The 20,585-nt window shown below is 39.6% G+C and overlaps 1 protein-coding gene across 2 annotated transcripts in view; it reads right to left on the bottom strand.

Moving 5' to 3' along the window:
* Positions 1-20,585, bottom strand: part of Nipped-B (Nipped-B cohesin loading factor) — an 804,192-nt gene that overhangs the window by 122,382 nt on the left and 661,225 nt on the right. For both annotated transcript variants that reach the window (XM_068226150.1, XM_068226151.1), the window contains one exon: positions 3,537-3,771. In XM_068226150.1, coding sequence (XP_068082251.1) covers positions 3,537-3,771 — 235 coding nt within the window. The remainder of the gene's footprint in view (positions 1-3,536; positions 3,772-20,585) is intronic.

Here is a 20,585-nt window from a genome sequence, read left to right as displayed (position 1 = left end):
CCTCATTCGGCCTTGAATATGGCCTAGCCATTACGATAAAAAGATGACGCAAGCACGTGCAACAACGGAGTTATGAAATGGAGTAAAATTATAGTTTGCGAAGTACAGCGAACACACGATATACCAAAGAAACGAAATATACTGTTAACTAAACTCATATCAAGATCAAATTGTTGTATTCATAAGCCAACCAAAACAGATCCACGCAATTAACAACTTCAAATAACCACAACATAAACATTCACGGTCAACAGATGTTATTTGTCGAAAATAAAAATATTTTTTAGGGCTGGAGGATATATCTGTAGAGTAAAACGCAAATTCAACGTTTTAAGGTACCGTCACGATCAACTGTTACGATTTAACAGCCACGGAAATGACGAAAATGCCTAAATAGGACAGAGCCGATGTATCGGCGCCGTGAGTGTTTTCGCCATAACCTCTCGCGCCGATAGATCGGCGCGCTGAGTGCGAAAGGGTTAACAATGTTATTTTTCCAAATCATGTGACTATGTACTGTACGTTGTGGTAAGAGAGGGACGTGAGCTCTAACTTCGCCACATACAAATGAATGAATGAATGAATGAAAAAATATATATATATATACATATACTGGTAGGAGCCCACTTATCGCAGCCTTCCCTGCACCCATAGGACTGCGCGTCGCTTGCAAGCGTGATACTAAATTTTTCTGAGGCAGAACCAAACTAAAATTCATTGTAGGCTGTTATTACGAAGGGGTCACCCTGCTCAACGCCATTTTATAACTACCACCACCACATTTAAGCCAGGTTGCTCATGATGCAAAAAACAGACATTGCACGATGGGTTCTGGTGGCAGTTACTACGCCCCCTTAGGGAGTTAAGTTAATTTATTGCCACTCGATGCAGAGTTGCTATATGGTGTACTCTATTACCGTAGCAGAGATGACCTGGCCAGATCAAAACGTTATAATTTTAAAATAATGGCAAACCTTTTAATAATATGACTGATAATTAATGCTTTATTTATTTATTTATAAAATGTACAATCGAAACTGGTTAAGACGTCCCTCTCTAGTGAGTTTCCCTGGTTAATTTCCCAGCACGTGTCCTATTAATTACATACTAAAGAAACCTGGATAGCACATTTACATCATTCCTTAGTGCACTCGTAACTCCCATCATAAAGAATTTACATTAGCGTTCCCGGGCATATTGCACGCAGGACGGGCCAGCGATAACTGGCCTGGGTAAGGATCTGGTGGAGAACTTAATTTCACAGCCCCGGAGTGCGGTTGCATGTTGGCCTACAGCTGCAGGAAGTGTCAATCCCAAGCCAGTGTTATTTTCTTTGTGTCTGATGTTTTGGCACTCATGAGGCCTCTTTCAGACGGAGCATGTTTGACCAGCTTCAGCGCTTAACCACATAGGCCTAAACTAAGGACTGATTGTTCAAACAGAATCGTTCAGATGACACGGAGGCAGAAAGTAACCGCGCATGGGAGAAAGGTTTGAGCGAGCAGTCCGTAGTGAGTCACGGCCCCGCGCCCGCAGTTACTTGTTATTGGATATAAGATTTTATGCATGTCATCATACACAGCAGATCGACTGTGCTCATGACATAAGTACTGTACTTTGACCAGTATCAGAACCCAATAAGTAGGTAGTAGGTGATAAGGAAGTAGAAATGGATTTAGATGATTAAAAAAATGTAGGGCCACTCTCACCCATTTGACATATTCATTTCTCATTTTTAGTTTAAAAGTTATTTGTGTGTCTTTTTCTTTTCCTGTGTGATTTACAGCAGTTGTTATGGAACCCGAAATAGACACTGAGAACTTAATAACTTTAATGTCGGAAATACCGGTCGTCTCGTTGTGTTTGGGAAAGTGTGGTATCATTTAGACCTGTAATTGAGAGAGTATCCTCAAAATTGTACCCATCTTCTTCTCTAATGAAATGTGAAAGACACAGCATGCTTGAACTACATTTGTATTTTCTTAAGTGTAGAAGGAAAATGAAGATGATGATGGTCCATATTTATTACCTACACTGAAAAGGGTGTTGAAAAGGATCCGCAGGAAAGTGCGGGGAGTTCTGCACCACTCGACCAGCTGCATGTGTAAGGGTCAGCGGAAACGGGTGCACCCGCGCTTGCAGAAGGGTGCCTGACTTGTGTAACAATGTACGTAAATTAGTCCTACTGTACTTAAAAGGCCTACTGTACTTATGTATACAGCTGACATGTTGGTGCTTATATTTATGTTCGTAAGTGAATTGTGTAAAAACGTACGTAAATTAGTGGTCTGCAGGATATTCAGTTATGGAGAAGACGAAAGCTAGACAGTTTATAGATAATGACAAATTAAAGTTGATTGAGAAAGTGGATGCTAATCCACACATGAAACTTGTGCAAATTGCCCAGATGTTAGATTTTCCTACGACAACTTTAAACATAATTAATTGTAAGCGACATGTATAGTTCGCATTTCTAAGAACATTTTTCCTTGATGTTTTACTGTGTTGGTGTTCTTAAAATGTATTTTTTCATTAATATTATAAACACTTGTTTTTTTTTCATCATAATTATTTTTGCCTTCAAACCTAACCTTAAATTTAACAGCAAAATTGCTTTTCATTTTTTAGGTCCCCACAAAAACATCCTAACCGGTTTTGGCTCTATTTAATTCATTTAATTTCAATTAAAAAGTAAATAAATTAATATTATAATAGTATTCCTTTACACAACAGCAATAATGAAGTATTACTTTCAGGCAAACATTTTCCCTCCTCCAAACTTTGGCACGCTGGGCCTATTTGTAAATCTGACACTGAGCAGTCATTTAACACCAGGCACACAACAGTGTAGTGAGTGGGAAGATGACACGACATCAACATTGTTACAAAGACAACTATGTATTATGGAAGTACTTCAGAATCCACTTATTGGTTCGCAGGAGTGCCATGCACAGTCCCAGGCTGTGAAAAACAGAATAATTGTGATTCTTCATGAAACGTATAATTCTCTGTCCACTGTATTTATGCTAGTTTTATTTCCTTACTAAGAGATCTTAACTACCAGATTTCTTGTTTCCCTTCCATCCAAAATGCTTTGAAATGCCATATTAAGCTGATAGCTTTCCTGTTATCAAAAATGGCACCAAAAGGCCAATAACTAATTGGGCATACATCTTTCACGTTTAATGATGAATGTCAGTAGGCTTGAAAATTGTTATGGTAACAATTACTAATCCCACAACAGCACCTAAAATGGGAAATTATAACATACTACTCATCAATATTAGAAAGTGAAAGTACCAAACCTACACTTGTTGAACATTACCTAGTAAGATCATTGCTTTGTTATTTACACTGAACTGAACACCCCCCATGATTTTTCTTGCTTTGTTTCTTACAATTATCAAAGTTTCAAATGATTCAAAAGGCAATATTTACTTTATTTCCATTTTATGAGTCAATCCTTTAAAGATGTTACAATATCACAATAAAGACAGCAAGTTATTACCATCATGAACTTGCATTAAATTACTCACCATAATACTTTTGAAAACAGTCTCTAATGAGTTTGAAGTTACGGGTCACATTATTAACAACTGAGCCAAGACAGGATAAACAGCTTTGTACAACAGCACGATCATGTTGCAGTATTAACTTCACTGAGTCTTCTTCCAACTGTGCAAGGAATGTTTCACTGGGATGCTCTATTAAAGGTACAACCAGTTCTAACGTACGTGCCACACTGCTGATAATTTGGTAGTCTCCCTGGGTCTGTAGAAGAAATAAAACAAAACAAAGTTATTTCCAGTCATTAAAACCACTACTTAAAAAAGAAAAGAATGGGAAGTCTTCTGTTTCAATTCATAAAAAAATGTATTTTTAATAACAACGTGCAAGTCCCGTAAATAAATTGATGAATTTCCCAAAAAATAATGAGAGGATATAATTAAGGTAAGCCCCCTAGGGCAATTAGATAAATTCGTGTAACAGCTCTGTTACCTTCAGTAACTGTATTTGGACGATGGACGACAACAGCTAATAGAAGTGGAAAAAACCTCCATAACTTAACAAAGTGACAGTAAAGTATTAATACATTCATTATTTGCTCATGCATATAATCAAAAGTTCATAATCACTGACTAGTTTACACAACGTTAAAAATATTGTACATATATGCACGTGATTTTCCGTGATTTTGATAGAATCTGAGAATGTTCTTATGGAACGGAACATATCATTCTTTATTTAATAGTGTGTATTTCTTTTTTACAGGTATATTATAGTTTTATATATTATGTTTTGTACTAGTGTATTCAACAGACTGAAAAACTTTTAAGTTACATACAAGCCTTGAGCAACAGCGCATTCAGAATTTTCCACTAATAATGTGTAACTGCATTCTTATATTCTATGGTCATTTCTAAATTATTGGCATCTATGAATTGCTGACTCCATTATTCACATTCACTTTGTTCAGGTGTTTCTAGATTTCTACAGTTTCCAGGATATTTCTTGCAAGATTCCAAGGCATGGTTACTAAAACGTTTTCTCAACAGAGATTTTGTGTTTGGTTTCAGAAGAACGCCTAGCCACAAACAAAATTTAGTTATCTGGATTGTTGATGTAACTTACAGTCTTTTGTAGCTAACATAGAAATCTTATCGCAGGGGTGGACACTAACGTTACTTCTGGGAGCCGCAAATTTAGGAGACAAAACACTGGGAGCATGTTTAGAAAATGGTTTATAAAATGAAGACATGTTTTTCATTTTATAACAAATGAAGGAACATTTATTTTCTACACTACACAGAACATTATTTTTCAGGTACACATCCAGGAATGAGATTTTACTTTTGAGAATTGCTTTTTCTGAGTGTTCATTTTTGCTGTTAGTTTTTTGAAATCTGGCCGATAATTGGCAAGCGCAGTTCGCACAATTTCACTTAAATGTTCATCAGTTCGTTCAGATCGATATATAGATTTAATGAATTTAATCGTTGAGTACAGTGATTCACACACATAAGTAGTCCCAAAGATTGAGATTAGTCTTTTGGCACACTGTTTTGTTAGTGTGTAATTTTTCTTCTGGAACATTCTTCCAAAATTCTATGGTAGAAATGCCACTTCGTTTGAGTCCTTTTAATCCTTCGTCCTCTTGCAGTTCTTGTAGCTCCAACTCTACAGCTGCTGTATCCTTTGTTATTGGTGATGAAACAGGACTGCCATCGCTCACAACATCAACAGAAATAGGATTTTCTAGGAATGATCTCAAATCATTAAATCTGCCATTGATTTCTTCAGCACAGCACACGACTGCCTATACGTGAACGCAACTGGCTTCACCTCACGACACTGGCTCACTGACACACTCTCCCGCTCAAAGCACTATCAAATGGAAGACGCCGGAACTATCTTCACCTCCCATGTCTTACCACTGACCTACAGCGCTAATAACGTTAAGCCGCATATCACTGCTACTGACTGACGCCAGCCACGAGATGTCGTTAGATTCCATTAATTATATCATTTAATTTAACTCTAAAGTTGGAGTCAAGAGCCGCAAAAGACTGACTCAAGAGCCGCATGCGGCTCGCGAGCCTGTTGTGGCCAGCCCTGTCTTATCGCATGACCCTTCCAGAGAATAAGTTGGGGCAAAAGGCATTGTCCATATTTAACTGCCTAGTGAAAAGATCATCCTGGATCAAGGAGCATTATTTCAGCTCTCTTGATAACAAATGTAGCTATGCAATCGAAGTGCTGACAATATATATTCAGCGAACAAGAAACTACTACACTGCTGGATTTAAAAAAAAGCAACATCTAGTAGGACATGGTCATTTTATTCACAACTGATGTGACAGGTAGTTCATCACTGCAGTAGTATATGATTACAAATTCGTACCAAATGAAACATCACAGTACAGGGTGCCCAAACAGTCACATCAATAAACAGTTCCCCCCTCTGGCGGCAATGCATGCGTGTATTCGCGCACGCAAGCGATCATAAAGGTGCCGAATGTCATCCTGCGATAGGATTGTCCCAAGCATCTTGAATCTTTTGATGCAATTCGGCAATGATTCTTGCAGGCTGTGGAGATAGCGTATGTTCCCACTTCATCATGTCCCATACGTGTTCAATTGGCGAGAGATTCGAGGATCTTGCTGGACAGGGCAGTTGTTGTACACCACATAGAGCACATTGCGTCGCAGCAGCTGTATGTGAACGTGCATCGTTCTGCTGATAAAGCACATCATCTTCCTGTCGAAGAAATGGCAGTACCAAGGGGATAACAACCTGTTCAATGCAGTGGGCACTGATTATGTTACCCTGCAGAAACGCAAACGGTGAACACGAGTTGTAACTGATGGTCACCCAAACCATGAAGCCTGCGGTGGGACCTTGGTGTCATGGGAGAATGCACTCTGGAACAGGCCGCTCACCAGGTCTACGCGGTACATGTGTACATCCATCACTTGCATACAGACAGAACTTACTCTTGTCACTGGAGACAACAAGAGCACCATTCCCCACTCCAGCTGACTCTTTCAATACACGAGAGTAGTCGTCCTTGGCGGTGTCGTGGTGTTGGTGGTAGCCTGAGCACAGAGACATTCGATTGTCATCCTGCTGCAAGCAGACGGTTCCCAATGGTCCTTGGTGACACAGCAGCTGCAACACGTGAACGGATTTCGTTCATGGATGATATTCGGTCAGCCACCGCTGCTCGCACGAGTCGATCTTGACGTGCGTCTGTACTCCATGGGCATCTGAAACCTAGTCTACGGGTGTGGGAATGTTCCAAAGACCACTGCTGAAAGCAGCAACACACCACTGATACAATGTAACCAACATGTGCAGCAATCCGTCGATACGTCCATCCAGCTTCCCGCAAGCCCTACAATGTGACCCCGTTCGAATGGCTGCAGTTGCTCAACGGGAGCACATACTTGTCAGCAGGGCATCATTGTACCCTAGAATGAATGTTGCAAACACTATTCACCTCTAACCTCAGCACAGTTACTGCCTGCAGAGTCAAAACAAAGTGCGCACGGACAGGTCTCCCGAGTGCCATCTGATTGCCGATGTCCGTGACAACTGAATCACTGAATCACTAACCCTCAGTATGCACATATTATACCCTGGTGCCACTGAACAGTGTCCAGCTCCATGGCTAAATGGTTAGCGTGCTGACCTTTGGTCACAGGGGTCTCAGGTTCGATTTCTGGCAGGGTCGGGAATGTTAATCATAACTGGTTAATTTTGCTGGCACAGCGGCTGGATGTATGTGTCGTCTTCATCATAATTTCATCCTCATCACGACACGCAGGTCGCCTACGGGTGTCAAATCAAAAGACCTGCATCTGGCGAGTCGGACTTGTAATCGGACACTCCCGGCACTAAAAGCCATACGCCATTTAATTTACTGAATGCAGTCCTTGAGGATGTTGCATGTTTTCTTTTCAACAATGTATGATCAACTCCTGGACAAGTGCGTATTCAGCTCAAAAACAAAACGGAAGTTTCAACACGTTAGTGAAGGATTTCTCATGTGGAATTCTTCAAATACTTTATGACTTTCATAATTAAATGCAACAACAAAAATATGAGCAAGTGAAGTGGAGAGTTTTACAGCATACAAGCAAGACATTCTTGAACTGCTATAACTAGGGTTGGGCAGACCGGAACATTCACTTGTTCCGCAAACATTAGGAACTTGAGGCGGAGTGTTTCGGTACAGAGTGCCAAGACACGGGACACAGGACACAGGACTGTAACTGCGTCCTAGAGAAAACTTCGAGAGGCAACAGGACATGCTCCGCTTCAGCTGGAATGTGCCTGAACCGAAGGTGCTGTGCCAAGGCCGCACTAGATAGATTAGTTGGCCTTGGCTGTGTCTGCCTGTCGATACCGGCTGTGTGCCGCCCTGTTTTGGAGTGTCAACATTTTTTCATCCAGTTATATCTTTAATTCCAAAGTGATGACCCGTATTTTTCTTGGGCTTAAAAGTTTCCTTAAAGTCCAAATTAATTTTTAACATCAATCCCCGAGAAAGTTTTGAGGGAAATTTTCGAGATATTGAAGAAAGTAAATGGAAGTTGAGAGGGAAGGAATTCGCACATTGGGACGCAAAGTATAGATAAGAAATGTGTTTTTCCACCATTCAATAACACTGGGACGCAGGCGAAGCAGCTAAAGCAGTGCAGCGCAGAGCAGATTTTTATAATCCACACAAATCATTGCACCATCGCAAGTTGACAGACAGGGCAGGACAGAGCAGAGCAGGCCGGTTCTGCACGTACTTCCGCCTACCACGCGATGTCTTCGAAACACAGTTTCCTGCGCACGTGTCACGCAGTTAAGAAATGGAGGAGAAAATTACCACAGCCATTCAGTCTCACCATGTTTTGTAGGTACTATGTGAATCATGTGGACTGCAATGCAGTATGTACGTATATATGTATGTATGTATGTTCGTGAGAAAATGGCTGAACAGAATTTAATGAAAATCGGTATATAAATTCGGGGAATAAGGCACTACAGTCCAGGCTATAAATAATTTTATTCACGCTGCGTAACAAGGTAGTTTAGAGAAAGGCCTAAAATGTAACCCACCGAGCAAGTGGCCGTGCGGATAGGGTCGCGCATCTGTGAGCTTGCATTCGGGAGATAGTGGGTTCGAACCCCACTGTCGGCAGCCCTGAAGATGGTTTTCCGTGGTTTCCTATTTTCACACTAGGCAAATGCTGGGGCTGTACCTTAATTAAGGCCACGCCCGCTACCTTCCCAATCTTCCACCCTTCTTCCGTCGCCAAAAACCTTCGATATGTTAGTGCGGCGTTAAACAAACAGGAAACAAAAGAATGTAATCCTCATATATCTATGAAACAATCCATGACCCAAGTTCACGCAACATATAGAATTTAAGACAAAGATCTAATGCTGATTATGGAGAGCATCATCGCCGACTCCGTCGCCGTCATCCATCATCACATTTATGTGAAGAGATAAATACGGAAAATAGGGTGGTCAAGAAAATCAATACTGTTTGTTAAACTGCTTTTAAGGCCAAAACTTTGAAGTGGTAGACAAACTGTAACTTTGTTTAATAAAGATAAACTCAATATAGGACAGGGTTGACAACTTTTAGAAACCAAATGTCAAGAAAATTCTTGTCCACAAAATTTGTATGACAAAATCAGAGTAAATTAATTGAGGGACCAAATGCCCTGCCCGAGGAACCGTTAGCTAAGCTCAAAACCACTCCTCTCCCAGGTTCACAGATCTGTTATAGTGAGAGGTGACAACAGACATTGTATTATACGGTGTTGACAATTTCCCAAGCAATCACTTTTTTTACTCGCGTATGGTTCTTATTATCACCTAAACTCCATATGCTTGACAAGTTTACACTACATACACTATACTGTACATATATGCACATAATTGATTTGATAGAATCTGAGGATGTTTTTGTAGAACGAAACATGTCATTCTTTGTATATGTGATTTTTACAGGTATGCTTATAGAGTTTTAATTTGCATTTGCATTTGAAAATGTTGTGTGTCTGACAGACTGGAAAGATTTTATTACATTTTATAAGTTGACACTAGAAAATATGGCTTCTATTTTAACAAAAAAATCTAGTAATAGTCAAGAATGTGACAAGCTGGCAAAGGGAAAGCGGGAGAGAAGAAGGCAAGATGAAGATATAGTGCTGCTATTTGTAAGTACTTACTAAGGTTCTTCCCAAAAGCTGACCTGCAATGTGTATTATGTTATTTTTATATCCTAATACTCCAACCTAATACTACACTGTAACGGATACACAGTAACATGATACTGGAAAGTAGGCATTTGTCCTATCCCTAGGGAGCCAAGATATAATACCAGGAGAAGAAAAAAAAAGAATAACAGGTACTACAAATCCTTCATTAGCTTACTTTGCTCACATCATGCAACGTTCAATATTTGCATAAATTTTTTGCTTTGTTTCAGAAACATTTTGTCATTCGAAATATGCATAAAAAGTTATTTGCAATTCATAATGAAGTTAACAGTACAGTAACATGAAGTTCTGCTTTAATCAGTCACACACTACACCTATTTCTGCAATTTGTTCACTTTATACACTCATCAAAAAGAACGCCCTTTCAACATGGACATCGAACCCTGGAATTCTAAATAAAAAAGATACCAACTTCGAAATGTTTTTAACTTCCTGTGTTTTTTTTTAAGTTTAAGTAGTGTCACCCACTGAAATGAAATTGCGTATGGTTTTTAGCGCCAGGAGTGTCTGAGGACAAGTTTGGCTCGCCAGAGGCAGGTCTTTTAATTTGAAGCCCGTAGGCGACCTGCACGTCATGATGAGGATGAAATGGTGAAGGCGACACATACACCCAGCCCCTGTGTCAGCAAAATGAACCAATTATGGTTAAAATTCCCGACCCTGCCGAGAATCAAACCCGGGACCCCTGTGACCAAAGGCCAGCACGCTAACCATTTAGCCATGGAGCCGGACAGTGTTACCCATTGATCATTGACATTGCTTCTTGCTTTTAAATTTGTGCCCTACTGAGTAAGAAAATGTTTCAGAGTGCAAGATTCCTCATATATTTCATGTAAATTTAAGATCTTGTATATTTTAAACACCTCAGCAGCACATTTAAGTTCTTCATACTGCAATGATGATGACTGGAGACCAAGTTTTCACACCTTCTTTTTTTTTTTTTAAGATCACACTCATTCGAAATCAAAATACATATCAAGATAATGCAACATATTTTTATGGAAACTCAGCAAATTATAAAAGGATTTTGCGTTGTTCCTCAGCAGGTTGCAACAGTTTGTTCAAAATGCTGCGTGCCCTTGAATGAACAAATTCGCCCTCAATCCTCTACCTGAGCTTTGAAAACAGACCTTCTAGTAGACTATAATCTTCTATCACAGATAAAAAAAACTTTTTCAAGAGACAGAGACTGACTAGCAGATTGCCAGTATTCTCAGAAAAACCAGGTACAGTAAAGTAATTAACCTATTTTGTGAAACATCATCACAGAAAACTGAATTTAAAAACTTATGACAATAACTGTCACTTAACCTTTTAAAATAGCTTGCCAATGGTTCCCAGTTATTAACTAACCTAGAAACTGCAGGTGTCGAAGATAACCATCTGGTCCTACAAGCCCTAAATTCTCAGTCAATTCAAATCTACAAATTGAAGAAACTCATTGAATCTTTCCTCCTTTTGGCAGAAAATGAGAATATGTTTTCATGACTACTGCTCCAATGTCTACATCTACATCGACTTGGTGACACTGCAAATATGGTTGATACAATTATCTTAAAAAAATAGGTTTATTTTGATCAATTAATTAAAAAAAAATTACAGCCATAGTTCACATTAGCATTATCTGCAGAAAATGATGATATATTTTTGAAGTCCAACTTGTACTTAGGTAATGCAGCAGTTACCAGATTGTATATTGAGTCAGCTGAATCACTGGACTGTTCTATGAAATCCAGAATTTTATTCTGGATACCTTCTGCAGTGTCAAAGTAACATATATTCACCAGATATATTTTTCTGTTTTTCAGGTTAGAAGCATAATTTGAAGGAAAAAAAAAAAAAATTATTCAATACACTAACAAAATCATTCATACTTTTAAGCACTATTACATTTTGCACCGTAATTTCAGCTTTCGTACGGCCACAAAGTTTTATGCAAATGTCAGAATCACTAAAAATATTTTTCATCAGTTTGTTTGCACAGTCCATACTACTGTATCTTAATCCAGGTTTAACTGTATAGTATACAAATGCGGCATCATGAACAGTGACATTAAAATAAGAATTTTCAATAGTGGTCGTGAAGTGGTTTGTTATTTTCAAGGGTGGCTTGCCTTCTTTCACTTTCTCTTTGTGCCTGGTGCAAGTTGAAGTTTCACATCTATATGACCACTACGACTTAATGTAAACTCTTTCCTGCATACACAGCAAAAAGCAACACGTGTACGTTTTTAAGTGTACACACAATGGCTGGGTTTCTTTATCTTCGGTATGGTGTTAGTATTCGTTGCTTCTTTTCTGTTGTCAAGTTTTTCAGATTCAGTCTCCTCACTCTCACTACTTTCACTTTTAAAATATCCGAACATATTTCACTATTTGTGGTTAATGTGAATGAAGGAAGAAACCACAAAGCTTACAATCATGCATGGCTGGTGCTAACACAAATCACAACGTAAGACAACAGTGGTAAGGCGGCAACCCATAATACACTATATGATTGGGGGATGATATCAGGAACCAAAATGCCGACAATTGAGCTGTGAATAGAGGTTAACACTAGAACCACCGGAGCGGTCAAAATGACCGCTACACTTTTTCAAAGCCTTATTTTGACCACATTTTCTGTCGTATTGCAAAGAGCTTCAGTGACTTTTCCTGATTACTGGTCAGAATCATCCGTATTAAATGTAATTAATTTTGCGTCATTGGTTAGGACGTAGGTAACGAGTATACCTAGAACCGCCGAAGCGGTCATTTTGACCGCTGTATTGATTGTCATAATAAAATGTATTAGAACATGTGCTTATTCCTCTGTTTGAGATAACATTTGTTTATAATTATTCTCCCTGCAATAATGTAAGCATAACTATGTAACTCTGATAGTATATCTACGGCCATTGTTCATTCTCTTCTTTATTCATTTTTCTAAAGGCGACTAATGGGTCGCTGTCCTCTGAGAGTAGCGAACATTCTTCCGCTGTCACGATTCCCTAATGATATACGTTATTTTGATGTCAACATTACAACCTTGGTACTGAAATTCAGCAATTAGACTGTAATTATGCCTGGTGTAGGCCGAGAACTGAAAATTTCCGATTGTTCTATTACAGCAGTAGAAAATGCGATAGGAAAAGCTGGATGAAAGAAGGGACGCATCAACACAAGCATCCCAGGACCAAGTAATACGTTACTAGGTACAGATGACATCATGGAGTGGACTGTAGGAGAGTTTGTGAAGACTACACCTGGCAGGATGGCTTGTCACAACATCTTGAAAGACAATCCAGGACCTACTCCATACTCAAAGCGGTATGTTTCTGACGTGTAGCGTGTGCATATTGAAACACATCAAACACTCTACGGAAACTGAAGCAAAACGCGTATTAGGAGATAAATTGTGGAGTGTAAGTTTAGAAAACTGTAGGCATCCATTGGCTTAGCGCATGCTCGTGGTGTACTTGGAGCCAGTAGCACTATACCTAATGAACTCTGGTCTGAAAAGTGGGGACCACCATTCTTCAGTGAAACAATGGGGGGAATTTTTGTCGAGAAATCCAAATATTTTTGCGTTTCGACGTCAGAATTACAAGATTAGAACATTTGAAAACTGATAAATTTGCGTCAGTATCAGAAGTATGGAACAAATTCATCGAAAATTGTCAATTGTCTTATATTCCAGGTGAAAATCTGCCTGCTGATGAGCAGCTTTTTCCAAGAAAAACAAGGTGTCCATTCTTACAGTACATGCCCAACAAACCAGATAAAACTGGAATTACATTTTGGCTTCTTGTGGACGTTGACTCAAAGTTTCCATGCAGTGGGTTTCCTTACCTAGGAAAAGACGATCTCAGACCACGTGACGAGGCTCTACTCGAAAGTGTAGTAATGAAGTTGGTGGAGCCGTTTCAAAAGAAGGGGCAACAAGTGACTACAGATAACTTTCTTTGCAACAGTGAAACTTGGTAAGAAGTTGAAAAGTAATGGTTCGAATATTGTTGGAACCATTAGATGATCAAGGAGAGAAATTCCTAAAGCTCTGAAGACTATGAAAGCTAGTCTTTACGACTCAACTCTCGTGAAACATTCCAATGACACACTTACTGTTTATCAAGGAAAACCGAAACAAGAACGTCCTTCTATACAGTACTTTGCACTCAGAAGTTGAACTTCAAGCTAATCCCAAAAGGATTCCCGCAACAGAATACTTCTACTACGGTAGATCAAATGGGAAGAAAATATACTATTCGATCCGTTACACGAAGATGACCTGTTCATGTATTTCATAATATTCTTGACTTGGCAGCTATCAACTCCTGGATGTCTGGCTCCATGGCTAAAAGGTTAGCATGTTGGCCTTTGGTCACAGGGGTCCCGGGTTCGATTTCCGGCTGGGTCGGGAATTTTAACCGAAATAGCTTAATTCCCCTGGCACGGGGACTGGGTATATGTATCGTCTTCATCATGTGTCCTCGGTCACATTCCGGCACTAAAAGCCATACGCCATTTCATTTCAACTTCTAAATATTTTCACACACTGACAGGGAAGAAGATCAGTCGCCGAAATGGCATCCTGAAACTAGCAGTGGAGCTTCGTGTGGGGTACATGGGATCGAAACCTAAGTCTGTGGATACAGAACCCGAATTTAGGAAGCCTGTGGAAGGAAATGTACAGAATAGGCAATGCCAAATGAGGAAATGCAGGAATAAGACAAGTTTTACCTGCAGAAAATGCAAACAGCGGGTATGTGGTTCTTGCTCAAACTACATAACTAAGGTATGTAGTTCCTGCTTCTAAATACGCAGGATTGCATCAGCGTGTGCAAATACACTGAAGGATAAGGAGGAGACAAATATGTTGTGGTACGTGGATTTGGCAAACAAGTTTCAGGTCATAAATTGCACTAAATGGAATGTTACAGTAATTATATTTTCTGATAATGTGTAATAACTATTTTTACCGTTTATACTAAAAGAATTTGAAGTAAAAACAATGTTTGTTTTTAGATAAGTGTGTTTTATAGAAACGTTTTTGTGTTTGTAATAAATTAGGAAAATACTCCATTTGCAAAACTATTAAATATTTTGAATCTTTTCCATGTTAGATCCCATAACTAATGTTTTATAAACTTAGTAATACATATTTGAAACCATGATAATGAGTTACTATACGTATTGGGCATAAAAATAATAATTAGAAAACAGTGGTCAAAATGACCGCATCGGCGGTTCTAGGTATACAGTATGTTCCGACGGTCCTAGTGTTAAACAGAAAACTACATGCCACAGATAGTAAATAAACCACCGGTTATGTTGTTGCTATTATTATTATTATTATTATTATTATTATTATTATTATTATTATTATTATTATTATTATTATTATTATTAACATGAAAGCAAAGGGAGGCAGAAAAAGATTAAAATATTAATGAGCTAACTGTTTAAGAAACACAGAACTGCTAATAAATATTTCCATACATACAACACATGGATAAATGTTTGGTAACAGTGAGGTAAATTAAGAGAGCAGCTTTATACTGCAATGTGTTAGTCTATACTAGGGCTCATGAGAGTTGTAGTCAGACAACGCGAAAAAGTTGACTAATACTGTTCCAAAATGGTCTGTTGCTATGACAATGATCCCCGTGATGTAACATTTTAGGTATGCTATCACCACATGGCTTAGCTCATTCCCAATCGTTATTTTGACATGCAGAGTGGTACTGTGTTATGTGTTATTGCTTTACATGTTTGTTTCCAAATATTATTTTTGTAGTTAATTTATTTTTGTTAGTTAATCAATGGCCAGTTGCAAAATTTAACCCCACCAACCTGGACCCTATGTTTGAGAAGCCAGGCTCTGCCTGTCACAAGTCAGGACAAAGGGCGAGTGATAAAAGGAGTAACACCTCTTTACAAAACCTTGGTCCAGCTGACCCGGCTGGTAGTACCATGTAAGGGTCCCTTGCCAGGTTTACGGTGAAGAGGGACTTCGGAACAGTGGAACTGGCGGTAGGGGCAATCGTCCTATTCTGGGTAAATAGAATAGGAACTGCTGCCTTGCAGTAGAAGTGGGAACTTCAAAGGCTAAGGAAAGAAACCCCCGACAGAAAATCAGCCTGGTGCCTTAGGCTTAAGATGGCAGCCCCGTCAAGGCGCTCTGAATCAGTGGGTTAATCACTCGCTCTTCTTAAATAATCTGATTATAGAAACTGAAGCAAAATTACAAAACCGGACGGATAACCTGATGACGACCTTTGGCATGAAGAGGATAACGAAAATTGGTTTCTGGAATGTGAGGACCTTGAGGGACAAAGGCAGACTGAATCAAGTGACACGGGAAATGAAGAACTACGGGCTGGACATTCTGGGATTGAGTGAGGTGAGGTGAGGTGGCCAGGATTTGGCGAGATACAGACAACAGATGGAATTACATTTCTATATTCTGGTAGTGAGGATGAAGAGCACGGGGATGGAATGGGGTTGCTGCTCAGTAGAAATGCAATGAGAAGTCTTATGGAGTGGAAGCCGATTTCCAGTAGGCTTCTGACTGCTAGGTTCAAGACCAAGATCAGGAATGTGACCATCATCCAATGCTATGCACCTACAGAACAATCGGAGTTGGAAAAGAAGGAAGAATTCTACCAAATGTTGCAAGATGCCACAATGAAAACCAGTAAGAAGGATATTCTCATAGTTATGGGAGACTTCAACGCGAAGGTTGGCTCACGAAACGAAGGATTGGAACACATCATGGGTATACAAGGTCTTGGCAAGATGAATGAAAATGGGGAAAAGTTCATGGAATATTGCGCCAGCGAAGATTTGGTGATAGGTGGCACGGTGTTCCCGCATGTGTCATAAGGTCATGTGGGTGCCTCCTGATCAAGTCACAGAAAACCAAATTGATCACATTGCGGTGAGCAGGAGGTTCAGAAAGAGTTTGGAAGATGTTAGGAACAAGAGAGGAGCGGACATTGGCAGTGACCATCATCTTGTCGTCGCCAACTTCCATATAAAGATCGTGGCAGTCCACCAAAAGTTCATCACTCGGCACAAGAAGTTTGATGTTGGTAAGCTAAAGGATCAGCAGACATTGGAACAATTTCAACTGGAACTTAGCAACAGATTTGAGGTGTTGGATTCTGATAGAGAAGGATGTGGAGACTGTATGGGATGAGGTAAATAATATCTATGTGGAAACAAGTGAGAAGCAGCTCGGGTACAATAACTACCTGCGGAAGGAATGGATATCTGATCAGACCTGGGACAAGATAATTTATAGGAAGGACATAAAGGCCAAGCTAAATATATGCAAAACCAGACAGCAGAAGGCTCAAACACAAGCTGAGTATTCAATAGCAGATAGGAAAGTAAAGAGGAGTGTGCGAAAGGATCACAGGAAGTTGATTGATGAGCAGGCAGAGAAAGCAGAACAGGCAGCAAAAAGGGGGGATATAAAGGAGCTTTATGGCATCACAAAGATGCTTTTGAAGAAAGGTTTTAATAAAACTAGGCCTGTGAAGAGCAAGACAGGTGAGATCCTCACTACGTGCGAACAACAGATGAGTAGATGGAGGGAACACATTGCGTAGGTTTTTAATAGAGATGATGGACTGGAAAATGAGCAGCAAGGAGAAGATTAAGAAGCAGAAGGGGATCCAGGTATCGGCCTTGACCCTCCAACCCAGGGTGAGATACGGACAGCGTATGAAAAATGGGAAGGCACCTGGTCTGGACAACATTTCAGCGGAAATACTGAAAGCAGACCTTGATACTACAATCAAATTGCTGCACCCACTCCTGGAGAAGATACGGAAAGAGGAGAAAATACCGACTGACTGGAAGAAGGGGCTGATAGTCAAGTTACCGAAAAAAGGGGATACAACAAACTGCAACAACTGGAGGGGTATCACCTTGCTCTCCATTCCAAGCAAAGTCATCCTGAATCGCATAAAGGATTCAGTAGAAAGAAGGCTTCGAAAGGAACAGGCGGGATTTCGGCAACATCGCAGCTGTGTGGATCTCATCAATACACTCCGAATCATCATAGAACAGAGTGTGGAATGGCGGAATATCCTCTACCTCGCATTCGTAGACTTTGAGAAAGCCTTTGATTCTGTAAACCAAAGAATCATGTGGAAGACCCTCAAGGAATACAGAATTCCATCGAAGATTATCAAGATCATGAAAGAGATGTACGAGGGATATGAGTGTCAGGTTCTTTATGAAGGGAAACTAACAGAAAAGATAAACGTCTGGAGTGAGATTGCAGTGTGTCCTTCCTCCCACTCTGTTCCTGCTGGTCCTAGACAGTGTGATGAAGAAGGTAATAGGAGGACGGAAGAGGGGTGTTCAGTGGGGGATGAGAGACAGGCTTGAAGATCTTGACTTCGCAGACGACATTTGCTGTATGGCACAGCGGTACCGGGACACAGAAGATAAACTGAGTAAGTTGCAGAAGGAAGGGGAACATGCAGGTTTCATGATCAACACAAACAAGACTAAAGAGATGAGGATTAATTCGGATGTCATGACCAGCTTGACAGTAAGTGGAAAGGAAGTTGAGCGAGTTGAGTCCTTCCTATGTATAGTTACAATGGATGGGGGAGCAGAGGAAGATGTTCGAAGCCGTATCCGGAAGGCAAATGGTGCGTTTGTCCAGCTCTACCCCGTGTGGAAGAATAGAAACATCTCCAGGAAGACTAAGCTTCGCCTCTTCAACAGCAATGTAAAGTTGATCCTTCTATACGGCTGTGAAACATGGAAAGTTACAAAACAGATCAATAACCAGCTACAGGTGTTCATTAATAGATGTCTGCGTCGCATAACAAATGTGAAGTGGCCGGATATAATCTCGAATGAAGATCTTTGGACCATGACCAACCAGCAGCCGACTGACATCCAGATCAAGGAGAGGAAATGGCGCTGGATCGGGCACACACTAAGGAAGCCGGATGGAGCTGTTGAGAGGGTGGCGCTGGACTGGAACCCTCAAGGCTCCAGAAAGCGAGGTTGGCCCAAGAAGACCTGGAAGAGGATGAATGAGAAGGAAATTGCAGAGGTTGACAAGATCCGGAGCGAAGTGAAGAGAATGGCCAGGAACCGCACTGTGTGGGAAAATTTTGCCAAGGCCCTATGCTCCAGAGGGAGCAACAGGAAATAAGACAAGTTGCAAAATTTACCGTTTAACAAAGTTCAAAAACGTACTACCAGAGACATAGGAGTAAGTAGAAATACTGTTTGGAGGGTTTTAAAGCAGAAATTCAACTGCCCAGAGAATCCACTCCAGGTGGAAACATTTAACTCATCATACGATAAAATTTCATGATGATCTGTATTGACAGTTGGTAAGTAAAATGGGTCCACCTATTCAATACAAGGCTAATGACTTACATAACTAAATTTTTTCAATAATTACATTATCATCACAGTATTAGCACATGGGAATAGTTTCAGCTGCTCGGGCAGTATTCAGACATACAGATTTAAAAAAATTGGCATAAATAAAACATTGGAATATACAAAGACATCTAAAAGAGAGGAACCACATTAAAATCAATGTGTGATGAAAAACTTGATGACAATCCTGTCCACACATCACAAAACATTCAACTGTAAATTTAAAATACTAGTAAGGTGTTTTGTAACATTCAACCTAGACTCATTTCTGCAATAATTATAGGCCTAGATGTCCCCAGCGATCATTTACAAGTATATAAAGGTTATTTTGCAAGATCAAGCTCATTCTGTTGTCCTGTGAATGTGCGTCTCTGTCTTGCTAGTGGCGAGGTTGGGACATCAGAGCTCTTATAGTGACCGCATCTTCTTCCGCAGGCAATGACATTATGATCCATTCAGCAGTTGTCATTTTATAGCCCCTGGCTCACTTCTTTTTGAACCAACCTCATACAAAGCACTTATCTAGTGCTACTTTTGCAGTGAAAACAAACAAACACTTTTGATGTTAACCAGATTTGCATTCTTGACTTCTCTAACAGGTGGATACAATCTTGTTATTTGCAAAGCTCCACAAAACATCAATAAGTATCTTTCAATCATAACACTGTAATTTATCAACACTCTCAAAAACTTAAGATATTTTAACAGCAGCAAATTATTTAGCAAGAATCATTCTTCCACTTCGTGAAACAATATTTTCACTGGAATTTTATTTCTCCTTAGAATGTAACTTTTCTTTTCATTCTTTACATCAATATAATACTGCTGCATGAATTGTCATGTCAGAACTGCAATGCCTATTAAAAAATTCATGAACAAGGAAAAATAAACTATAAATATTCTCTCTCACAAACTTTTTAACACGCAGATAATACGGTTACAGAACGACGATTGGCAGTCTATGGATGACAGGTTAATTTACACCAGCTGCCCTCTAAGAATATGTGAGAGAAACCAAACCTTGTGATGTTGCATACGGAGTGAGAAGAAAAGAAAAATATTATTGGTGGACTAAAACAATGAAACTACTTTACTGTACATCAGGCATATTCAAACAGTGACTCATGTTAATACTTGTAAGTTATATAATTTAATAATCGTGTCAAAATGAAGTAATCCTATTTGGAACAAGATGAACTTACAAGAGCAAAGCATTTTTCCAAAAACTCTACTAAACTGTTACCAACACGTGTTCACTAAGCTTTACTTCTACTGTGCAAAAAAAAAAAAAAAAAAAAGAAACCACCCATGAATTGTTAAACGCACAATGATCCTTGTGTATTTCCAATTAGTGTGTCTCCTCAAAAGTTTTCTGTTCTTTAGGTTGGTAAAAT

The sequence above is a fragment of the Anabrus simplex genome, chromosome 2, assembly GCF_040414725.1.
Source record: "Anabrus simplex isolate iqAnaSimp1 chromosome 2, ASM4041472v1, whole genome shotgun sequence".
Lineage (NCBI taxonomy): Eukaryota > Metazoa > Arthropoda > Insecta > Orthoptera > Tettigoniidae > Anabrus > Anabrus simplex.
The sequence above is the reverse complement of the archived record's forward strand: the minus strand, read 5'-3'. Positions and strand labels throughout refer to the sequence as shown.